A 24,439-nucleotide genomic window follows, 5' to 3' on the forward strand; every position below is an offset into this window, starting at 1 on the left:
GTTCGACGGCCTCCGTGACGCAGTAATATGCGCAGTGATTTGGGCCGATTGAGGTTTTTCTTAATTGGTCCAGATCAGGCTGGTGGGAGGCTTCAGCCGTGGCTAGCTACCACCCTACCGGCAAAGACGTACCGCCAAGCGATTTAATGTTCCGGTACGATGTCGTGTAGAAACCGAAAGGGGTGAACCGAAAGTTAGCCCGCTTCCATCTTATATTGCATCATTACTTACCATCAGGTAAGATTTTAGTCAAGGGCTAACTTCGTCGTTATCAACCCATATACGGCTCACTGCTGAGCTCGAGTCTCCTTTCAGAATGAGAGGGGTTAGGCCAATAGTCCACCACGCTGGCCCAATGCGGATTGGCAGACTTCACACACGCAGAGAATTAAGAAATTTTCTGGTGTGCAGGTTTCCTCACGATGTTTTCCTTCACCATTTGAGACACGTGATATTTAATTTCTTAAAATGCACACAACTGAAAAGTTGGAGGTGCATGCCCCGGACCGGATTCGAACCCACACCCTCCGGAATCGGAGGCAGAGGTCATATCCACTGGGCTATCAGGGCTAACTTGTAAAGAATGGAAAAAGGACTCACAAACTTTCAGCCATCCTAAAATGCAGCATATCTGGCTATAGCAGGCTATAGTCCAATATGTAATGACAGTAGTTTACCCAAATAACGTTTCAAGTACATTGTCCGCACCGGCGCGTGACGCCCCGTAACCCGGTTACTGGTTGCTTCACTATATCGTAAGTAAAATGAAGGTAGATAACCCGTTATCATAATTATTATCGAACTTTTCATAATTTAAAAAAAAAAACTTGTAAGTAAATATTTTTATTGAGTCTGGATTTGATAAACAAAGTAGACTATTGTTAGATAAATGAATCGACAATCTTCGCGATATCTTTTTCCGAAATTCCTCAGTGCCTGAACACAAAAGTCTTCGAACGGTGCGTGTGTGTTACCAGTGATGATCTATGGTTCCAAAACTTAACCGCTAACTATAGGCCTCAAATGGCCTCATTTGGAAGTCCCTAAAAAAGGCCTACGTCCTGCAATGGACGTCTATCGGCTGATTATAATGATGATGAGATAAATGAAAATTTTATAATAAGTATTAAATAGGTAGGTATATTATTCCCTTCCTAAGTTCAAAATTCTCTATTTTATAAGGAGGGAGACCCGGTCCTTTGGGACCCTTTAAAAAGGCTAAATAAATGATGAGTAATTTTTTCCGCTTGCGAAAAATTATTTCTATATTAAGATTTTAATAAACTAACTGTCACATGACAGGTTGCTTAAATCATACCTACACAGCAAGACTTTTGAACTGTAGAAAAAATGCTAGACGCAAATAATTCAATTAATACACATGCATAATCGATAAAATACCTGTTGCACTTATTGGAAAGTGAGTCATCAAAAAAAAAATAGAGATCAAAATACCTATATTTTGATGATTTAAAGATCCATTCGAATTGCTGACATTATTCTCTGTAACTATGCAATTTAATCTAAAATTGTAAGTCTTTAGATGAGTTTATAATAATTATTGTATTTCTTGTAGTTACCTAACTATCTAGGAAACAATTATAGGTAGGTTTGCATTTTGAAGATGCTAAGAACTAAATTTTTATCGAGAATAAACAATAGGGATGATGACCGTTTTTTAAATTGTAAATAAATTAAGAGTATGCTAATAGTAAAGCAATTTTGTAAAAGTAACAGGGTATTTGCGATCATTACTTTTGGAGCTACAGGGATTTAAAGGGTCATATTCGCGGCACAGCCACGGATCCCTGAAAAATGCCCCATACAAAATGGCACGAATTAATGACGTCGTGATCATAATAATAAGCCTTAGATTTGTATGGGCGTTCAAACAAAATTACAAATACCTTTGTTATTTATTGCGTTTATGTTTATAGTTCATTTATTGAAAAATGTCTCTTATAATGTAAGGAAACTAAAACTGTATGAATTTTCATCCAATTACGATAAAAGATTTTAATAGATTTTGAAATCTTATTTATTTTGCAAAAATCCAGATAAACTTTGCTTTTTACGTATAAATTGGTCAATATTGATTTTTGTATACCCCAATGTCTGATAAAAATCAATATATTCAAACCTTGTCATCATCCCGATTGGAATAGGGATATTTATAAAGGTGGTTATAAATAAAAATTGCAGCCATTTAAATTTTTATTTAAATAGATATATATCGTTTAAGTACAATTACGAATTATATACAATATCATTTCAATATCATGATTCACATCACCTACCTATTTAATTTACCTTTTAGGAAATTTAGTTATATTTAATTAAATTTTCGTAATTTTTTTCAAACTTTTTGCTTGATAACATAATTTTCACAACGTTTACAGAATCAAGTAAATAAACAATACCTATTGAAATGTTCAATTTATGAAATGTTTAATTTTTTTTAATAACAAAATTGTGTTTCCTAAACATCTTAGGACGTCAGATTAATATGCGAATACATTTATATCGTGTTTTTTGGTGACATTATATACAAAAATCCAATCAAAATCAGTCAGTCTACATAAGCATACACAGATTTGCGCGATTGGGGAGTAACTTCATTCACTATATGAAAGAATTCATAGCAATTAATTAAGTATAGGCTTAAATAACTCAAGAAACACAGCATTGCTTCAAGCCAGACAATTTAATAATATCATTTAAGCGCGTTCGCTGCGGCACTGATTTTTCTGTACTTTCGAGGTACGAGGTCCATCAACCTCGTAACTCTTGACTACGCTAGGTGTACGAGGTCAATTGACCTCGTACCGCAGTTAACGTGTTAACGCCCCGTTAATGCCTGACTGGCATCTACGCCTGCTAACGTACTTCTGTCATCCGATGGACTTCCACTGCTGAATGTCCTCTACATTATATTACTAGCAAATGCCTCGTGGTTTCACCCTCGTGATTGACGGTCCCGTAGGAATATAGGGATAAAACATAGCCTATAGCACTCAGGGATAGTGTAGCTTCCCAACAGTGAAAGAATTTTTTAAATCGGTTCAGTAGTTTCAAAGCCTATTCGAAACATACAAACAAACAATCAAATCTTTCCTCTTTATAACATAGATGATATGGATGATAGTCTATAATAGACTATCATCCATGATTTTCGCGAAATTTTAACCGTTTACGCAGCACATGCAGTGTAAGCTCTCAACAGGAAAAAATCCCCGATTTTGAAACACTCTTCATTGGTAGTCCGCTCCTATTAGTCTTAGCGTGATAATATATACCCTATAGCCTTCCTTGATAAATGGGCTATCTAACACAGAAAGAATTTTTCAAATCGGACCAGTAGTTCCTGAGATTAGTGCGTTCAAGCAAACAAACAAACTCTTCAGCATTATAATATTAGTAAAGATTAAACGCAGACGCCGCGCGGTTTCACATGCGTAGTTTAGTTCCTCAATTATTACTATAAAAATGAATGAATATACAATTCGTATACTTTTTCCATATAAAAAATTAAATATTACGCGTCTCAAAATGAAACTCTGAAGGAAATCTGCATTCCAGAGAATTTTCTTAATTATCTGCGTGTGTGAATTCTGCCAATCCGCATTGGGCCAGCGTGGTGGACTATTGGCCTAACTCTCTCATTCTGAGAGGAAACTCGAGCTCAGCAGTGAGTCGAATATGGGTTGATAACGATATTTTTTCCTAATGTACGTCATATCAGTAGTCTGGCAAATTGTGACATGTTATAAAAGAATATTCAATATATTTGGGTTAAACGAACTCTTATCAACAAATCTTGTTGCAATACAGATAACTTTGAGATAACCCACACATACCAATATTACGATCTAATCAAAATGTTGTATATTTATTAACCCCCAACGCAAAAAGTGAGGTGTTATAAGTTTGACGTGTCTGTCTGTCTGTGGCACCATATCTTCCGAACGGATGAAGTGATATTGGAAGGAAGAAGGCGTCACTCTGCGGAAGTTCATCATTATTATATTTTTATTTTATATTTTGCAATTGCACGTTGTAGAGTCAACGTCTCCTGAGGATGCTCCGGTTTCGGGGTGAAGCATGCGTAGAGAGTATTTTGTCGGACCTGGGTGACGTTGTCGCATGGGTTCGTCGACTTTTCGCGGATGATAGCAAAATAAATAAATCATTATATGATCAGGATGAAGTGATTTTTTTTTATTATGCGCGAGTGTCCTTAGATATGTTTGATGATCGGTTGAGCCGTTTAAAAGTTGTGGGGGTGAAAGTGGGGAAGAATAACTAAATATCTGCAAATATACTAGAGTGGGGTCTCATATGAGAGCGCACAGAAAGAGTGTAATTAATAATTTCATGAAATTCATGAATTTTATGCTATAAAATAATAAAATCAATAAAATATCCAATAAAAAAATCCTTTGTAAACTTATGTACTTACGAGTAAGTATCAGTTTTTGTTCAATTACATATATTTTGAAGTCATTGAGCAAAAAAATGTGTAGGTATTCTTCCAGTCTAGTTATGAGGCTACAGAGATTTCTCAGATAAAATGAAAAAAAAAAAGATGTCTCTATTAGGTCTATGTACAAAGTTAGCTGCTAATACAAACAGAAATGTGTACGCTGGAATAAAAGTTACTTAAAGGTCGTAGCTCATTAGAGCCACCTAAGACCCGATCCGCACCGCCTCGTCGCTAGGCGTCCACTTGTAGTCGACAGGTCCGAGTAATTTCCTCGCGATTCATGCAAGCATGCCAACAGCAAGCTATCATCGAGTGGTCTACTCGCAGTCGTGGACATCTCGCGAGCGAGGCGATCCGGTGATGGTACGGAGTTGATGTAGTGAGCGCCTACCCATACAAATCCATACGAAGAATACTAACCACTCGAGGCGAGGCGGTTCGGGTCGGATCTCGGGTGGCTCTAATGAGTTATTACCTTTTATTTTCAACACAATGCTTTATAGGCGTATCTTAAAAACCTATATGCATAAGAATCATAACCAACGTCACCAGTATACAACTGTCATTTAAAAACACTTGCCCAACAACTAAACCCGAACGAAATCCTATACGACCCCTGTTTAGATTCATATTATACTATGATCTATTTCTTGCATTCCATATCTATATATATAAAAATCAATGCCACTTTTCGTTGTAATTTTATAACTCCGGTCGGTATGACTAAAAATTCGTCGTCAGGGAATGACTAAAAATTCGCCGTCCGGGAATTACCTACTAAAAATTCGCCGTCTAGGAATGACTAAAAATTTGCCGTCCCGAACTGACTGTAAATTCACGTCCGAAGTGACTGAAAATTTGCTATTTTAATTGTGTTACTTTAAAGTAAAAATAAAAATATTTACCATCCTGATTTACATCCTACAACTAAATGTAAATCAAGACAAGCTACCACTGCCAGAAGGAGCATACATCTTCACGAAGAAAATGGACAACCAACTTCACTTTGAAGAGACATATTTCTGCGCTACATTTTGTCTAATGAGTTTTATGAGGCGTGCACATTGTGGAAAAAAGTCTAGCTGCTTATCCAACTCGCCTCACAAAACATTTTGAGCAAAGACACCGTTTCGCTTAGGGTATCTACCCAATATATTTTGCGTTTCATGTTGCTATGGTCAGCCATATAAATCTGTTGTAAGTATTATGCTATATGTATAAAAAAATCCAAACTTTAAATTTCCTTTACTTTCTTGTCATGTCATGTCATAGTGATATTTTTACTGCCTTTTGTTAAGGATTTCTTTAAGAAATTCAATATGGAATGCAAGAAATAGTAAGTGAAATATGAATCTTAAAGATTCTTCCCACAATGCTGGTCTTCGCTCGGGTTGAGCTGGTATCACTCGGAAGCCATTTTGGGGAGCAAGTCCCCACAGCCCCCGAGGTTGTTGGGGGGTTCCAGGGAAGGGAGGTTGCCGACGTTCGGTCGCAACTTCGCAGAACTCAGCTCATTGCTTTGCACCCAGAGTTCCAGCTGAAAATTAAAAAAAAAACAAATTTAAATCATATTATTGTAGAAATTCAGTTTAATTTTTATAATATTTATAATTACTTAAGAAGAATTTCCTTAATTCTCTCCGTGTGTAAAGTCTGTCAACCCGATTTGCGCCAGCGTATTAGACTATTAGTCTAAACCCTCTCTCTCTCACTCTGAGAGTAGACTCTTGCTCAATATTGGACCGAATTAACCATTGTTAATGATGATGATGAAGATTTATCTTCTTTAGCTTCCAATATAATATTTATTACCCACCTAAACAAACAGGAAAAGTTATAAAAAGTTATTAAAAAAGACGAGACAGAAAATCTCACAGGAGACGCCCATAGAGTTGTTCGTTTTTTCTAATGCATTGCGGTCCCGTGCCAACCTTGGAGTACAGAGAAGGTTATTTTAGTCCGTGCAAGTCGGATAATTTTTTTTTTTTTTATTCTTTACAAGTTAGCCCTTGACTACAATCTCACCTGATGGTAAGTGATGATGCAGTCTACGATGAAAGCGGGCTAACTTGTTAGGAGGAGGATGAAAATCCACACCCCATTCGGTTTCTACACGGCATCGTACCGGAACAGGCAGGAGTCCGCAGGGAGTTTTTCCGCTCGTAAATTAAAAAACAAATAAATAAATTACAAGAAAAGATGACACGTCCATAGAGAGACTTGTGGTGCAAGGAAAGGTGGAGGGCACAAGAGCATGTGGCAGGTCACCAATGCGCTGGACTGACCAAGTAAAAATCGCTGGATCGCTCCACGAATGTTCTAGGAGAGCCACACTACGGGAGGAATGGCGACGGATAGTGAGGCTTGCCACCGCGCCCAAATGACGACCACGACCACACTGTCAAGAGTGTAACGACGAAGAAGAAGAAATTAAAATAAATTAATTAATTAAACAAATAAAAAAACCCGACTGCATAAATGCTAATGTATACCTACGTCCAACCGAGGTTAAGTAAATATTCAAAAAGATCTACGGAACGAATCTGATTCGCACTTGTCCGATTTTTATAATCAATATATTCAGTTTTGTATATTTTAGGTGTTATATAACTTCACTTCATAAACCTCGCACCTTATAGTCATCCGCCTCGCGTATTTTGTATAGACAATTAATAAATAACGTTTTTCTAATTATAGTTTTTTTTAACATGGCTATGATATACCATTTTGAATTCCTCACAAAAAGCCCTTGATTTTGATACCCATGTTGCAATAGTAAAAAAAAAAAATTTTTTTTCACCTCGAGTCTATAGCGTCTCAGAGTCGTCTTGTTGTTTTTTTTTAATTTCACCTATCTAAGAACACTTGGGTTATTGAGACAAATCTAATGATAGCTTAATTACGTAAATCCGTCCAGCGGTTTGGAAGATATGAGGTAATAAAGAATATTACATACATACATACATACATACATACATACAAGATACACGCGAAAAACATAACCCTTCTTGCAGTCGGGTAAAAAAATCTCACTTCAGACGGCATCTTCTCTGGCGCTGGCCTGCAGCTGCCAGCGCAGTGCAGCTGCAACAGCAACTCAGCAATGGCGGCGACGGAGGTGTCTATGACCCGCTGCCGACACAACGCCACCGCGTGGACGAAGCCACCCGGGCCGACGAACTCGTGCTCCATGAAGAACGTCTTCTCGTCCCAGTAGATGGCCTGGAACAAGTGTTTATGGCTTTTAAATGCCATACTTTGCTTCACGTCTTCTTCTTCTTCGTCGCATGGGCGTCGGCTTTAAAAATCAAAATCAATCAAAATATATTTATTTCAAGTAGGCTCAGTTTACAAGCACTTTTGACACGTCAGTTGACTATTTGTAAAGATTTTACCACCGGTTCGGAAGGCAGGTTCTGCTGAGAAGATACCGGCAAAAAACTCAACAGTTACTCTTTTGAAAAAGTCATACAGTATTATAATTTACAATTGATGACAATTACTGTTTACATTTCTTATAGTTTTACTTCCTGTGTGAAGGTGGAAGCTGATCTAACGGCCTCCAAGCACCTTTTTGTGGCATTCTACAAAATAAATGTAAGTAGATACGCGAAAGCATGTTTGCCATTTAAAAACTGTCAGGATATTCGATTTTATGGTAGTTATACGGTAGATACAATCCGTACGAAGCGTATAAGTGGACGTACTTTTATCACATTCTATACAAAGGATACTCAAAATCCGTTTGATGCTGTAGTGTTTATGTATACTAAATAGATACCTTCAATACTACATACACTATTTCATGTACATTGGTAGTGGGGGCAATGAGATGAGTCAGTCTGTCACCGGCGTTCGACCTGAGTGGTCGTGCGCGGTCTGCTTGTATTACCAGTGTAGAGATGAGCTATTCTTTAGCTTCTCTTATAGTAAGGACGAGGGTCCTTACAGATGCGATGAGTACTGTTAGAAGGAACCTGGGTTAGGCCTTTTTAAAAAAAAGAAATAATAGACGAATTAATTTTAAACAACCGTCTGGCATGGAATCCGGGATGAGACTGAGGGCTGGTCTGGCGGGCGGAAGCTAGTTCGGTGAGGAAGAGGCTTAGGTGGTAAAAAGGTCAGCAGGAAGGGTTGCAGAGAACACTTATAACAGTACGATGCGGATCTGTGGATGCCTGCCGTTATTGACTCTTTAACTTCAATTTGGACAAATGAACCAATGATAAATAAGCAGTTACTTGTGTTGGATTGGACTAAGAACCTGACTAATTTCATTTTATTTCTTACCTTGGAAGTGATAGTGAACTTGGTGAAAGGCTTCAGATACCGCCTGTAACGGATGGTGGTGGCAGCCTGGAGTACTGACCCGCCTGCCGCCTTGATGTTAGCGTACAGGCCCGTCCGCTCGTAGTAGTCCGCGCGAGCGAAGTCGAGCTCGCGGAGATAGCGCGCATTGTTCATGTGGTAGAGCAACGTGTCTATGTCGTTGAGGAGGCACCACGCTGTGGAGAATTCAATGAGATTGAGAGGGTTCCGTAGAGTCTCCTTCAGAATTAAAGGGATTAGGATAATAGTCCACCATACTGGCCCAATGTGGATTGACAGACTTCCTTGCGATTGAGACACATGATAAATAATTTCATAATATACATATAACTGTAAAGTTGGACGTGCACCCTCGGACCGTATTCAATTGTACGCCTTCTGAATTAAAGGTAGAGGGTCATATCCATTCACAGCTTCATTTGGTCCTAAGTTGTCATTGAATAAAAAAACTCGTCTATACATAAGCTATCACCATCCGATGGACGTCCACTGCTGGACATAGGCCTCTTGCATGGTCTCGAGCCGCCAGCATCCAACGACTCCATGCAACCCGCTTGATGTACTCGGTCTACCTTTCCGGTGCGAGGTCGCCATTTCAGCACCTTGGGACCCCAACGTCCATCGGCTCTTCGAACTATGTGCCTGTCCATTGCCACTTCAGCTTCACGACTCACTGAGCTACGTCAGTGACTTTGGTTTGTCTGCGGATCTCCTCTTACTGATTCGACCACGCAGAGAAACTCGAAGCATAACTCGCTCCATTGCCCACTGAGTGACTTTGAGCTTTCTAATAAGGCCCATAATTAGCGACCGAGTCTCTCACTCTTTACCAACAAACAAATTAAAAATGAAAGCATAAAGCGCTAGTCGTTTCACACCTAATAATAATTATAATAAGCTTTATCATTATACGGTCATGGAAGTCCATAGTGGTGTGGTATCTGCTGGGGCCTACCAACCCAGATCAACTCACGACCTTCGATAAGTATCCATCGCCTATCTAACCAATTAGAAGATTCATCATGTCCAGGTTGTGGTGAGGAGGAGACCAGCTATCACTTTATAGCTGAGTGTCCCATGTTCGCGCTGGTAAGATGGGTATAGGTAAGGATACATTAAATGAAGTAGACCTGACAGATCTCAGTATAGGGGATATTGTTAGGTTCACGAAGGCTACAGAAGGATTTGAGGGGGGAACACTGTCGAGACACCAGTGAACCTGTGTCCTTTTACCACGGGAATTGGGTGGAATGGTCCCTAATTAGGACTGATCACCCGTCTGGCCTCGTCAGACGTCCCCCTCTATAAATATATATAAACCAATTGTTTGAAGGCTTTCGTTGCGCGGTGTAGCGCCGTATTACGATCGCCCGGTTTCCCCCTCTGATCTGTTGACGGGCCCTGATCCATTCGCGTGGAAGCCAACCTTTAGTATTACTTACATTCAACTTGAGTGGTGTCCAAGATGCACGTCTTCTTCCTGAAGTACCGCGCCTTGGCCACAGTGTACATCATGCGCGCGAAGTAGGCGACATCCAGCGTGCCGTACAACAGCAGCGTGCCGGCTGCCAGCATGGCACCCCAGCCCGGCACGCACACCGTCCACATGTTCGCGCCGACGTTTGCCACGTTACACCTATGATGATGACGTCGAAGTCTAGTCTAGTAGGTACTTAAAATTGTATCTTAATCGGTTTTCTGGTATTCTGAGGATGTATCACATGTGGTGCATGGACATCTTGTACTAAACCATTTTAATTTTACTGCATCACTTATGATACAACATAATTTCGTCAAGTAATATTAATTTACTAAATAACAAACTAGTTAAAAAATTCACAATCGGTAATTGTGTGACTCGATTTCGTGTGCATCAGCATCATTATCAACCCATATTCGGCTCACTGCTGAGCTCGAGTCTCCTCTCCGAATGAGAGGGGTAAGGCCAATAGTCCACCACGCCGGCCCAATGCGGATTGGCAGACTTCACACATGCAGAGAATTAAGAAAATTATTATTAAGGTATGCAGGTAAAATTCTCTGGTATGCAGGTTTCCTCATGATGACCTATACCTCCGATTCCAGAGGGCGTAGGTTCGAATCTGGTCCGGGGCATGAACTTCCAAATTTCAGAAATGCATTTTAAGACATTAAATATCACGTGTCTCAAACGGTCAAGGAAAAACATCGTGAGGAAACCTGCAATTTTCTAATTCTATACGTGTGTAAAGTCTGCCAAACACCAGCGTGGTGGACTATTGGCCAATCCCCTCTCATTCTGAGAAGAGACTCGTGCTTGTCAGTGAGCTGAATATGGGTCGATAATGATGATGATGAGATACATTTCGCTCACGAAATCGAGCTACACAATCACCGATTTTGAATTTTTCAACTAGTTTACTATTTACAAATAGTGCAATAGTTAAATTAATATTACGTGACGAAAACTATAGAAATTATGCTATATCATAAGTGATGCAATAAAATTAATATGGTTTAGTATGAGATGTCCATGCACCACATGTGATACATCCTCAAAATACCTCAAAATACCGACTATGATACAATTTTAAGTACCTACATAAGTATAGCAAAAAAATATAGTCTCCCAAGAAGGTTTTAGGTTTGGATGTGTTTAGAACGAAGTAAACATTTTATTCGATTTGAATCCCAGTAGCAACGCATTCCAGAACAAATTCTCGACATAGGTACGTCCTTAGGAATAGGTATCTACCGGCAAAAAGTTCCTGTCAAAAATCGAAGTCTTTTTCTCTATTCTATAATTCAAAAGACAGCCTTACTCCTTTTTTTACCATTTAGCATTACTTAAAACCATAATCTTCTATCTATCTTCTATTTTGAAAATTAAACAGCTTTAGACAGAATTAAAAATAGAAAATTTCTGAAAAACTCACCAATTTTCTTTCCTCCCTCATTTACAAACTAAGCTACGCGCACCAAATAAAAATAGAAGGTAAACGCAAAGTATTAAAAAACCACTCTCTTTTTATTTTATAATAAAATTCTTTTGAAAATAAAATCGCCGATGCAGAGACGAGACTTTTCACTGACAAATCATGACATTTTACTAACTGCGCGCGCAGACCAATCGATAAGTTACTCTAGAACCCTGTTAGAACGAGGGCCTACGATAGGCAGAACTCCTTCATTTTTTTATTGTTTATTCTTTACAAATCTCACCTGATGGTAAGTGATGATGCAATCTAAGATGGAAGCGGGCTATTTTTTTTTTTTTTTTTTTTATTCTTTACAAGTTAGCCCTTGACTACAATCTCACCTGATGGTAAGTGATGATGCAGTCTAAGATGGAAGCGGGCTAACTTGTTAGGAGGAGGATGAAAATCCACACCCCTTTCGGTTTCTACACGGCATTGTACCGGAACGCTAAATCGCTTGGCGGTACGTCTTTGCCGGTAGGGTGGTAACTAGCCACGGCCAAAGCCTCCCACCAGCCAGACCTGAACAAATTAAGAAAATCTCAATCTGCCCAGCCGGGGATCGAACCCAGGACCTCCGTCTTGTAAATCCACCGCGCATACCACTGCGCCACGGAGGCCGTCAAAACTAACTAACTAACTTGTTAGGAGGATGAAAATTCACACCCCTTTCGATTTCTACACGATATCGTACGTTAAATCGATTGGCGATACGTCTTTGCCGGTAGGGTGGTAACTAGCCACGGCCGAAGCCGCCCACCAGCCAGGTCTGGACCAATTGAGAAAACCTTAATCGGCTCAGCCGGAGATCGGACTCAGGACCTTCGTCATGTAAGTCCACAGCGCATACCACTGCGCCACGGAGGCCGTCAAAGAATAAATATTAAGAATGAATCACTGCTGCAATGCATCTGACTTAAGCAAGTAAGTATTTGTGTATTTGTGACTTATGAATTGCGAAGTATAAACCATAGTTGTTATAGAAAGTAACATGATACAATCTGAGGAGACGCTCAAGTATTACGTAAGCAAATTTTCGACAATTTAATTGTTGAGCACAAATCTCTCAGAATGAGAGGGGTTAGGCCAATAGTCCACCACGCTGGCCCAATGCGGATTGGCAGACTTCACACACGTAGAAAACTGTAAAAAATCTCAGGTAGGCATGCAGGTTTCCTCGCGATATTGTTTTTTCACCGTTTGAGAGAAGTGATATTTAATTTCTCAAAATGCAAGTAACTGAACTGGATTCGAACCTATACCCCCCAAATCGAAGGCAGAGGTCTTATCAATTGGGCTACCACGGCTCTTATAGGTTTATAATGAGGTATGTCTGACTTCTGCAAGCGCTCAGTGTTGTTCTGGACCTTAGAGCGTGCGCAGCAGAGCACGTACAGTTCTTGCAGCTGTTAACCTAGAAGAGTCATTGGATTGCTTGCTGGTGGCTAGGTACTACCGACAAAGACGTACCGCCACGCGATTTAGCGTTCCGGTACGATGTCGTCTAGCAACCGAAAGGGTGATTTTCATCATACTCCTAACAAGTTAACCCGCTTCCATCTTAGATTGCATCATCACTTACCATCAAGGAGATTGTAGTCAAGGGCTAACTTGATGACTTCTAAAGTATAAAAAAGTAAAAAACTAGGTTGCGTGCATCCTCTTAATAATAACACAGTAAAGTTTGTGGTATTGTAGGGGTAAACTCTGGGTTATTAAACTGATTTTGAAATTCTTTTACTAGTAAAAAACCACGTTATTTGTGAGCGTCATAGACTTTATTTTATCTCCGTATTTTTTCTCTACGAATTAACCCTTGACTACAATCTCGCCTGATGGTGAGTGATAATGCAATTTAAGATGGAATCGGGCTAACTTGTTAGGAGTAGGATGAAAATCCACACCCGTTTCGGTTTCTACACGATGTACCGGAACGCTAAATCGCTTGGCGATACGTCTTTGTCGGTAACTAGCCACGGTCGAAGGCTCTCACCAGCCAGATCTGGACTAATTAAGAAAACCTCAATCGGCCCAGCCGGGGATCGAACCCAGGACCTCCGTCTTGTAAATTCACCGCACATACCACTGCGCCACGGAGGCCGTCAAAAATGTATACATATTATTATTGAAACGGGCGTCGGCTAGTATTCTATTATTTAGGTAGGTACCTATTTTTCAAAATTCAAAATACAAATAGAAATAAGCGGTCCAAACTACAAGGTCTCTAAAATAGAGGTTACAATTAAACAACACGGTTCATTCTAAAATGGCCACACGAACTATTGACGGGCGAGATACACTCCGAAGTCGGTGACCTCGCATAAACACAACCATCTCTTTCCATCGCGTACCGCTAGAAAGTGACAACGAATACATCCGATCCGACATTTTGACGCCATTCAGTGACGTGTCCGGTGCAGAACGTGATAGACTTGCGTTATTGTGTTATTATTGTTAAAAACATAGTATTTACAGCGTTTTTGTTTATTGAAATTTGTTTTAAATCATGCGCGAGTTTAAATATGATGTGGTACAGCTGATCCATGCTGTGAGGGACCGGCCGTGTCTTTGGGATAAAACGGCGGAAGTTTATAAGGACCGAGCAGAAAGACGTGCGGCTTGGGAAGAGGTTTTTAGCCTTTTGGACGATGGTTATGAGGAAATGACGTCAGAGCAGAAACGGATTACTGGTAGGTTTGACTTCAAACCAATTAGGTAGATACCTAGTAATTTAGGTAAATCCTAAAATTTACCTCTACCTACAGATAAGATTTGCCTAAATTACCTACTTTATCTAAACAAATAAATTGATTTGATTTTTTGTTTGTCTGTTATGATTAGGTGAATCAAAAACTACTCGGTCGATTTTAAAAATTATTTCTACATTATCAGCGAGTAACATAGAGTAGGTAAATATTAAGTTTATCTCCATATTCTCACGGGAATCGGAACAACGCGGCGAAACCGAGAATCGTCTGCTATCTGCTAGTCTGTACCTACATTACATATACCTATATAAGTAAGAGGTATCAGAAGTAAAGTTTGTGGTATTGTAGCTTATCCTTTACCACTAGGAGCTACGTTATTTGTGAGTGTCATTCTCACGATGACCGAAATAACGCAGCGAAAAAGCGAGGCGTCTGCACTAGTATACGTTAAAATGAAAGAGCGCCTGCAAGTTTGTAGAATGCAATGTTGAAAGTTAAATTCGGGCTATGAAATATTGAGGTATTTTTGACGGTCCTGGGTTCGATCCTCACCGGCCCAGTTGGGGGACGGTTGAGGTTGAGGTTTTCTTAATTGGTCCAGGTCTGGCTGGCCTTCGGCCGTGGCTAGTTACCACCCTACCGGCAAAGACGTACCGTACGTTTGATACGATGTCGTGTAGAAACCAATAGGGGTGTGGATTTTCATCCTACTCCTAACAAATTAGCCCGCTTCCATCTTAGATTGCATCATCACTTATCATGGTGAGATTATAGTCAAGGGCTAACTCCATCGGCTGATATGATGATGATGTGTGGACCATTAATATAGGATGAAAATAATAAACGAATCCTTTGTAAATTTTTTTCTTGTTTATGTTCCTAAATCGTTGGTTCCTACTCCGTGTACCTACCTACTAAATATACATTTCCTTTTACAGGTGAACAAATTCTGAACAAATGGACAAACATTCGAGATACATTCGTAAAGACGCTCAAACGTTCCAAAATGGGGAGGCCGCGAAGAAAATATCTCCTATACGACCATGTGAAATTCCTCATCAAAGTAACCAATACTGAAGAGGACTTCAACGTAGAACTTAGCACAGACGACAACACTGCATACAACATGAAAACTGAAAGCCCCAAAGAAGTTCCAACGACAAGCACGAGAAAACGGTCGAAGAAAATGGAGAAAATAGAATACAGCGATGAAGAAACAAAGAGAAATCAAGAATATGAGAGATACGAGAACATGGAAGCTGATTTCGCTGAAATAGATGAATGCAATGATCCGAGAATAATGAATGAGGACGAAGCCTTCTTTGCTTCTCTTCTGCCGTCAGTTGTTAAGTATTCTGAGGACGAAAGACTGGAGTTCAGAATTGAAGTATTGGCTATTATGAAGAAAATTAAAGAGAAAAGAAATTGGTAATAATGGGACTCAATAGAATGACTCATATCGTACAAGGAATTAGGGTCCGAAATATATCGTTAGTTATAAAACTTAATTAAATCGTCAGAAACGTCAAAAACGCTGTCGTCCATTTTGTGACGTCACAATGTTACTTGATGTACTAAACGTCAAACTAATTGTTAACTTACATGTGTGTCAAACGCTCCGTTTGTAAGGGATGTGTTAATGTGACGTCATGAAACAGTTGAAATATAGATCATCATGGCCGACAGGCGTTTTGGCTCATATTGTCAAAAAAATATTTAAAAATTAAAATTTTCAAGTCTCAAAAAATATGATGATTTTTTTCAATCTAGTAGAACATTAATGAAATTTAAAAAAAGTGTTAACTGGCCTATTCTCATGTGCATGTCTATTCAATTCTCATGTGTATCTCTCATACTAGACGGTTTAAATTTGGATGTTAGTAGAATGTTTGTCCATTATTCATTCATTCATCGTTTTTATAAACGGAATTCGATGGCAATCTAAGTCAATCAAAATAATTCTTTGCTTTAAATGGTTTAACTTTGTTAAAGTCGTTGCTGCGTTAACGTTGCTTTCCTTTACAAAAACACTAAGACGTTCATGAATCAATGAAGACGTTAGTTCCCGGTCCTATGGAATTAATAAAGAGCTAGATTTAGCGTTTTATTATGTTCTGTGGTTAGTCCTGTCAACTTACTAGATCATCGACAAGATTCAAAGACAAATATAGAATAGATAGAAGATAAGCTTGGACCATGTCAGCAAACCTAAATTTTGTGATTCGTGTAAATAAAAGAATTATGTAATAGATAAGTTTTTAATGATCATTTTCTGTAGCACTTTTAAAAATAATGTTTACACAATAAACGTTAATTTCGTTAAACACATTTTTAGATGACATTAAAAATAAATCTTTTCATAATGAAACCTAAACATTATTAAGTCAATTACAGCTAATAATTTGTTTTAACCTCTAAGTGAAAAATAACAAAAACAAATAAATCTTCATTACATACATGTAGTTTGACAGTAATATCGTAGGTAAACCCATCTACAAATATATAGAACAACAACAACATACGGGGATTATATAAAAAATTCGAATGCTTAATTTTAATAAGAAATGGCAGAAAATCTGTTTTGTATTTTCCAGAGAAAAATATACATTGAAATCTCCAAAAAAATGTACGAGTCCCAAAATTGTTTTGGACAATCAAATTGCCTTTAGTCGGTCTTCACAGTTTTCTATATATCTGAAGGATAAATTTTTCCTTGAAAAGGAAATATCCCTAAAACAAGCACTATTTACGACTATTTCGTTTGCACTCAACCTAGTTAATCGATTGTAAAAATCTGACAGTAGCAAAAAAATCCATCCTCATTTGCGATCTACCGATATTTTCCGCCACTTATTTAATATCAGCTATTTTTATGATATTCTCGCGACGCTGCCAAAGTTTGTATCTACCCATAAAGTTACATCCTCATCAAAATTTCATATAATAAAACATGTAACTCGATAAAAAGTTCGAATAAATTGGGGGTAGTCACAACACCATCCGAAGAACCGACCAAAGGAATATTGTACACCTATTATGAACTTTACCTAACACCACTATCTTACGCACTACTTGAAGTAACATCGTGAACTATGGTCTATATTATACCGAAATTCGACTCGATTACGAGCGCACAAAACATATATTTTGTTACAATTCACTATAATATAAGACCGTCTTGAGAACGATCGAGCTTACTAAATTCACTAACTCCTTCCACATTTATATACATTTAGTACGCGTAATGCGCAAGTTATTATTTTATCGAAAAATGAGGGTAGTTTTCCCCATACCTATATGTTTATATACACAAGCGGTAGAATACTGTATTTGCGGCTTATAGCCTTAAAAAGTCGGGCAAGTACCGACGAAACCGCGCTGAGTTTACGGTACGAGTGACTAGACCGTCCCTAAGACAAATATTAGGGGGACGTTGTTATTTACACACTTAATATGGATATTAAATTCACACATAATAAATTTCACTATACCTTTAAAAAACGCGTTGACGTAAACCTCAGACCAATCATAGAAGGACAAGTATCGCATTCACATTCACGAACAAAATTATGTCATTTATTATGGAAAACGAGCTTAGTTTTGGTATATATCATATAATAAACTAGAAGTTTTTCCCCGTTTTTTACACCATTCAACTACACAGAAAGGTATTTTTACGGAGCTCTTTAACCGGATTACAACTATGAAACATCGATTCTATAGTAGACAGTTTTTATAATCGCATTAGATCATTGATCATATACTGTGACAGAAATGTGACGTCTAGGTCCTTATGTAATTAGTCTGAGACGCAAACGCAAAGTGTTACGGCGCGTTGGCACCGATTGTTTCTCAAAACGTAATCTAGAAAAGTAAACCGCCAAAGTTTAAAGCTCAACGTCGTATTGACGATCGATTTGTGCAGTTCCCATGGAAGTTGCCATTTTCAATTAAATCTAATAATATAGTACACAGTATAGAAAATTAAAGTACAAAAAATACCGGCGTTGCTAACGGTATTACGCTAAGGAGAAATCACTTTATCAGTCTAGCATTATAAAGAAGGGTTATTATAGACTTTTACCGTACATCTATAAATCTAGGACAAAATTCACATTTTGAGTATGGCCTGTATCATCTAACTGAAACGCTTAACCTTCACTGAGGTAACCTATGAAATACCAGTTTTTTTATACAATAATTAATTTATTAATAATACAATATGTATAAATTTATATTACACGAAAGTTAACAATCAAACTCAATATCTTCTTCTGAAAATAATAGCTACTCTTTAAATTATGAAAATAGAGCTCGAAAAAAAAAAGATAAACAGATTTGAACTGACCGGTGTCGGTTTAAAAAATCCTAACACAATAACACAAAAATAAAAGAAACAGCTAAACTTACGAGCTAAATATATCAACAAAAAAAAGAAAACTAAGAAAGACAAAATGAAAATTGCAAACAAAATCTAAATTGTTATATACAAAACGACATTAACAATTTTTATCACTTAATCACTAAACAAACCTCAATTTGAGAGATCGGTGTCAGTCTACGGCAACCATTCAAGTCCAAAAAAAAAAACTAAAATGTCTTTTTAATTAGTAAAATCCATGGTCGGCTTCTTCTGGCGCGACTTCTTGGGCCTCGGAGGGGCCGGGGAGCCACTGCAGCAATGGCATCCGCGTTTGACGACCCCCCGCCCGGAGGCTCGTCGTCGGACCTCCGAGCTGTAGGACCGTTCGCCGGCCCTCGTCTTCCCTGAAACACTCCGTTCCGCATCCGCATCCAAAACGTGATACATCCGCTTTGCAGGATAAGTCCGCAACGGCGGATGCGTGTCATCAGCGGATGACCCGTCAGCGCTGCAACTGCGTTCCATCCCTCTGGCATTCTTGATAACCGAGTCGAGTCTCATATGCGTCCCCACTCCACTAGAGTCTGTTGAGTTGGCTTCATCAAACGAAGGACTCTTGCAACACTTTTCGCTGTCACTGCTAAAATCCATAGGCCGTCTGCTCTCAGATCTTTCGGACGCTGAATTGGACTCCCAAAACAACTCCGTGTGTCTTTCTGGTAAGGAGTTCTCATCATCACCCGCAATGGATTCCAACGTCGCATCTCTAGAACTGTCTTCCGCCACCATCTTGGCATCATCACCAGCGATCAAGCCTTCAGGTTCGTCCATCAGAAACCTCGGATCCCTCTTATCATCCTCATAACAGACTCGTCTTATAACCTGTGTCGCGTTTCCCGTTGAATGTATAATCGCAGATGCAGTATTGGAGAGGTGGAGTTCTCTGGAGTCTGTCAAAACGTTGTCGAACTTGGTCAGTCTGTCGTCCTTGACCAAAACGGATGACAGGTTGAGGTTTTGATGCGTGACAGTGCCCGAGTGGTTGATGATTTGGTTGATGTACTTGTTCTGCACGGTGTTGTCCGGGTTGGCCTGCGATATGACGGTCGCCTGGGGCGCGGTGACCAACACTGTGGCGGGCGCTCGGCCGGCGTGGAATATTGTTGACGTGATGTGTCGCCCTTTTAGGCCTGTTATTGTAAATGGCTGCTGAATCTGAAAAAATAATACTACATATAGCTGCTGTAATAATATAAAAATCAGATGTGGAGCACATTAGAATTGTTAATCTTTACTAATATTATGTAGGCGTTCTCAGGATTCAGGTAATAATAACTTCTTGATCGTTTGAATACCTTCTTTTATTTCAATTACTTTATGATATTTCTATTGGTGGTGAAACTACTCTCGATTCGTAGATATTGCATAAGCTTAATAGCTTATGCAATATAGAGTTCAGGATAAGGGAATTGGGAACCTACCTCCCCTTCGTCCGTAGGCTCGCTATGGAAGGTGGTATTAGGATGAGACCGAGCAAACTCCTCTTGGTCCAATGCTATAGTGGCTTGTCCGTCCTCATTCACAGTCACTATGCCCTCGTCCAGGCCGAGGGTGGTCACGTCCAACTCTTCCTGTTGTTCCTCATGGACCTCCTGTTGGAGTAACTCGTCCGTTGCTATCTGGTCGTCTATATCGGGCTGCGGTATGCCACTTTGGTTGAGGATGGTTGGTTGTGCTGTAAAAATTGAAACCAGATTGTGAGGTGGAATTAAGATATATATACAATGTTTTTATACTGTATTTAATTGATTTATATGTTGTGAGGTTGTAGAAGTTTATATCGGGATCTACTAAATTGATTATAAAAACTCTCTCATCAATAGAAAGCCACGTCATTTGTAAGAGTCATACGCTGTCTATTATCCCTGAATTCCGGAGGTAAAGGATACTATGAGGGTGAATTATAATCTCATTTTCCCTTAAATTAAGCTTTTTTTTGCTAGAAGTGACGTTAATCTTGAGTTTCGCTCCTAAGCTTTGTACTATTTTGAGAAGAATGATTAAGTGACTATTCCATTTGTTTACACTAAAATAATTTGAGAGAGTTGGGAAAACGAGCGTTTGCTCGCTGAAAGAACTAAAACAAGAGCATTCTTTTTTTTATTTAGAGTAAAAAGAGGCACAGTACAGCAGCTCGGCCTCCGGGAACAGCTGGGAGGCGGACGGAGAGTCTACGCTAAAAATCAACTACTATTAATACAAACAGAGGACTCTTACGCGTGTGCGAATGCAGTGCGGCTTCGTGCGCAGGTGAGGACGAGAACAGCAACTCGGCCTCGGGGAACAGCTCCGAGGCGGACGGAGTCTACGCCAAAAATCTACTGCTATTAGTACAAACAGAGGACTCTTACGCGTGTGCGAATGCTGTGCGGCTTCGTGCGCCGGTGAGGACGAGAACAGCAACTCGGCCTCGGGGAACAGCTCCGAGGCGGACGGCGAGTCTACGCCGAGGTCTTCGCACTCTTCTGACAAAGATTTCTGAAACAACAAATAATTAAAGAAGGCTTTGTTGTGAAAAAACAATAAGAAAATAATGAGAAAAGTAATCTATATTCCACACCAATATTACTAGCACCATTTCGTGGTTTCACCCAATCATTCTCGTAGGAATGAATGGGTATAATAATATAGCCTACTAATGTAGTTTTGTATTAGTGAAAGAATTTTTCAAATCCGCACAGTAGTTATTGACTTAAGGAAATATATATGACAGTAGTTATTGACTTAATGTACTCGTAGATAAAGGCGTCAAGTTTTTGACGTTATTGGGGGTAATCTCTTGATGTACTAATCTGATTTTGAAAATTCATTTACCAAAAGAAAGCCATGTAATTTGTGAGTATCATATGCTATATATTTTTTTTTTAATATTTTCCATATCTTTTAAATATGACAAATATTCCCATTCCCCTCCAACTAGTCGGGAGTTACTCTATTAGGAGTGGGTACGACAATAGACAAACGAGGCGGTGATCAAACCACCCATCGGTGATGAGTCCGACCGCTTTTACCGTTGATCTATTGAGGATTTATCCCTGCATTCCCACGTGAATGGGAACTACGAGGGTAAAATTAAATAGCATGCCATCTGCTAGTTTAACAGCCAGTTTCTTCATGTAAAGCTAAAGTAACAGTAAAAGTAGTAAGTAGTAAAGAAGACTTTATTTTTCAGTGAATAAGACCGTCACTTTTGATTTATGACGTTACTTTGACTGTTACTTGCGATGAAGAAACTGGCCGTAAGTACAGTGCCCGCTACGAGATTGTGTTTGTGAAGTTAGCAATGAATCAATAACGGTACAAACGATGCGAGCGGGGATCCGCGACTGCGCATCTATACTCATTTCGCAGCTAACTTCACAAACATAAAGATCCGTGGCGAAAGTGGCGAGCACAATATCTTAACATACCTGTAATCGTAGCTCGTGCTCCAAAATGGCGTATTTGTGCCTCAAAGCGGCCGCCGACACGTGCGTTAGTCTGTGGTGACGTTGCGACGAGCCGTCCCTTTTGTGGACCACCTGTGCAAAGTTACTCTGTGTCATCACATACTTGGCTGATTCGTATATCGTATGTCCAATAAGAAATATGTATAGATGTTCGTTACAGAGCCTTCAAGCTTTCGATTGAAACTTTTAAATTTTAATTGAGTAATGCATTCAGAAATCATTTATTTAATTATTTATTTATTTATTGGAAATGCCAACAATGACAGCAGAAAAACATTAAAATCAGTTACAAAATTAAAATCATAGTATAGTCGTTATGTTTTTACGTTTTTTGAGCGTATTGAATGGAAGCCCATATTGTCAAATTTTTTAGCACGCTCTAGTCTTAATCTACGCAGAATTTTTAGATATAAAGTAACCAAATTACTCGATTTAGTTGAACGTACTTATCCTGTACGTAATTTCCATAATATCCCCTTATACACAATCGGGTTTATGGTTATATATTTTTTTGTCTGTTGTCTTGAAATTTGTGGGTTATACCTACAAAATTCAATTCCTAAGAGCTGTATTTGGATATGTTTGGTGGACAGATATTCAGTAAGTCAGTAAAAACATCTTATTCTTATATTATCATGTCATGATAATTTTATTTAAGAGATAATTAAATAATCTATCTTTGTCAACCGCCAAAAACCTTCATTGCGAATGCATTACCCAATAGTTCATGGTTTTGAATAGGTATATTTCTTTAATTGCTATAAGCATTTATTACGAAGCTTTTAAGTTATAAGTTAATATTAATCATTTATGCTTTAATGATTTTTAATATTATTTAATTATGTTTTATTATAATGAGAAACACATAAGCCACCAATAAATATGAAGTTGTAACTATGATATATTGTTTTAAACTACGTTTTAGATTAATTAATACAACACCAATAAAATAAACTTTATTCCTATTGGAAAGTACATCACATTCATGCCCCAATATACATCTGGGCTAAGGGAAGAAAGAACAGAACATTCGGAGGAAAAATAAATTTCTAACAAATATCGTCCGTTGAATGAAGATGAATTAACATGCACGATGGTACAGTTCGTATTTGTCTATGGACAAATATACCGAGGAGTCATTGCCACATGCAAAAAATATTTTAATTATCAAAGGTCAAAAATCTAAATGAATGACGGAAGAAATTTGAAAATAAGCAATTAGGAGAACGTCTTTTTTTAACATCCTTCTCTGAACATAGACAATAAAAGATAAAAATCAAAAGTACAAAGTACAAAGTCTATTAAATGATCGGGAAGACATTTATGAGATTAAAAAACATTATGGTTTTTCCTCGTTGCGTGTGCAAGATGCCATAACAGTTATAGACGCGACAATGTTTCGCTAAAAAAAAATTTGATAAAAATCCTACAACACTATTTTTTTTTTAATTTAAACTAAGCAAGCTAAAAGCGTTGTTTGCAAAGTGTGAGTAAATTGGATTGAATCCTAAGAGGGAACCTCTATGTAATGTTTAGTATGGTCTAGTAAGTTAGGTTTTAGAGTATAGTAAGCATGTCGCATCTATATTTTAAGGCAAACTAACACCGAACGAAAGGAAAGCGTTTAAAAGAAATCGAGGCGTGCATGTCTACTGAGGCTTTCTAAGACTGAGGGGTCGTCGTCAGGACTACGATATCACCTGGTGGTAGACCTTATCGTCGCAATCGGACGCGTCAATATCGTATGCGCAACGGGACGAATCGTCGTGCGAATCGATGTACGACTTTTTCGACTCAACATCGAACATCTTATCAAATATCCTTTGCGCCTCCATATCGGGACTGTATCGATCTGGGATCGCTTCCTGAAGTTTCAAAATGTGCGTCAAAAAACTGTTTTATCAACTGGAAATCTATTAATAGAGGTCATTGCGCGGGGCTTTCTTTTTTTTTAATAAATACATCAATAGCATATTATATATACATAGACAGCATTGACCTCTTATAATAAAAAAAGACGCACAATCATGAAGAAAATTTCACTTAAAAACTGGCCAATTTTGCTTTAACAGTTTTAAAATTATTGGTAA

At 38.6% G+C, this 24,439-nt stretch overlaps 3 protein-coding genes across 4 annotated transcripts in view; 1 reads left to right on the forward strand and 2 right to left on the reverse strand.

The window, feature by feature from the left end:
- Positions 1 to 2,143: 2,143 nt before the first annotated feature.
- On the reverse strand, positions 2,144 to 11,888 carry LOC112056095 (protein THEM6-like). Its single transcript, XM_024096442.2, has 5 exons — positions 11,728 to 11,888; positions 10,255 to 10,448; positions 8,774 to 8,988; positions 7,517 to 7,705; positions 2,144 to 6,020 (listed from the first exon to the last, which is right to left on the reverse strand). The coding sequence occupies exons 2-5, from the start codon at positions 10,418 to 10,420 to the stop codon at positions 5,886 to 5,888; spliced, it is 705 nt and encodes a 234-aa protein (XP_023952210.2). The 5' UTR covers positions 10,421 to 10,448; positions 11,728 to 11,888; the 3' UTR covers positions 2,144 to 5,885.
- Positions 11,889 to 14,154: 2,266 nt separating this feature from the next.
- On the forward strand, positions 14,155 to 17,473 carry LOC112056681 (uncharacterized). Its single transcript, XM_024097144.2, has 2 exons — positions 14,155 to 14,459; positions 15,416 to 17,473. Exons 1-2 carry the CDS (start codon positions 14,276 to 14,278, stop codon positions 15,907 to 15,909), a joined length of 678 nt encoding a protein of 225 aa, XP_023952912.1. The 5' UTR covers positions 14,155 to 14,275; the 3' UTR covers positions 15,910 to 17,473.
- LOC112056076 (uncharacterized) overlaps positions 16,717 to 24,439 on the reverse strand; it is a 42,372-nt gene continuing 34,649 nt past the window's right edge. The window contains exons 13-17 of one of the 2 annotated variants that reach the window (XM_052889239.1): positions 24,050 to 24,214; positions 22,311 to 22,421; positions 21,252 to 21,378; positions 20,322 to 20,575; positions 16,717 to 20,055 (exon numbers count right to left, since the gene is read on the reverse strand). In XM_052889239.1, coding sequence (XP_052745199.1) covers positions 19,081 to 20,055; positions 20,322 to 20,575; positions 21,252 to 21,378; positions 22,311 to 22,421; positions 24,050 to 24,214 — 1,632 coding nt within the window. In that variant the 3' untranslated portion in view covers positions 16,717 to 19,080. The remainder of the gene's footprint in view (positions 20,056 to 20,321; positions 20,576 to 21,251; positions 21,379 to 22,310; positions 22,422 to 24,049; positions 24,215 to 24,439) is intronic. The other variant, XM_052889240.1, reaches the window with a different exon arrangement.

Source organism: Bicyclus anynana, chromosome 25 (assembly GCF_947172395.1).
Source record: "Bicyclus anynana chromosome 25, ilBicAnyn1.1, whole genome shotgun sequence".
Classification (NCBI taxonomy): Eukaryota; Metazoa; Arthropoda; class Insecta; order Lepidoptera; family Nymphalidae; genus Bicyclus; species Bicyclus anynana.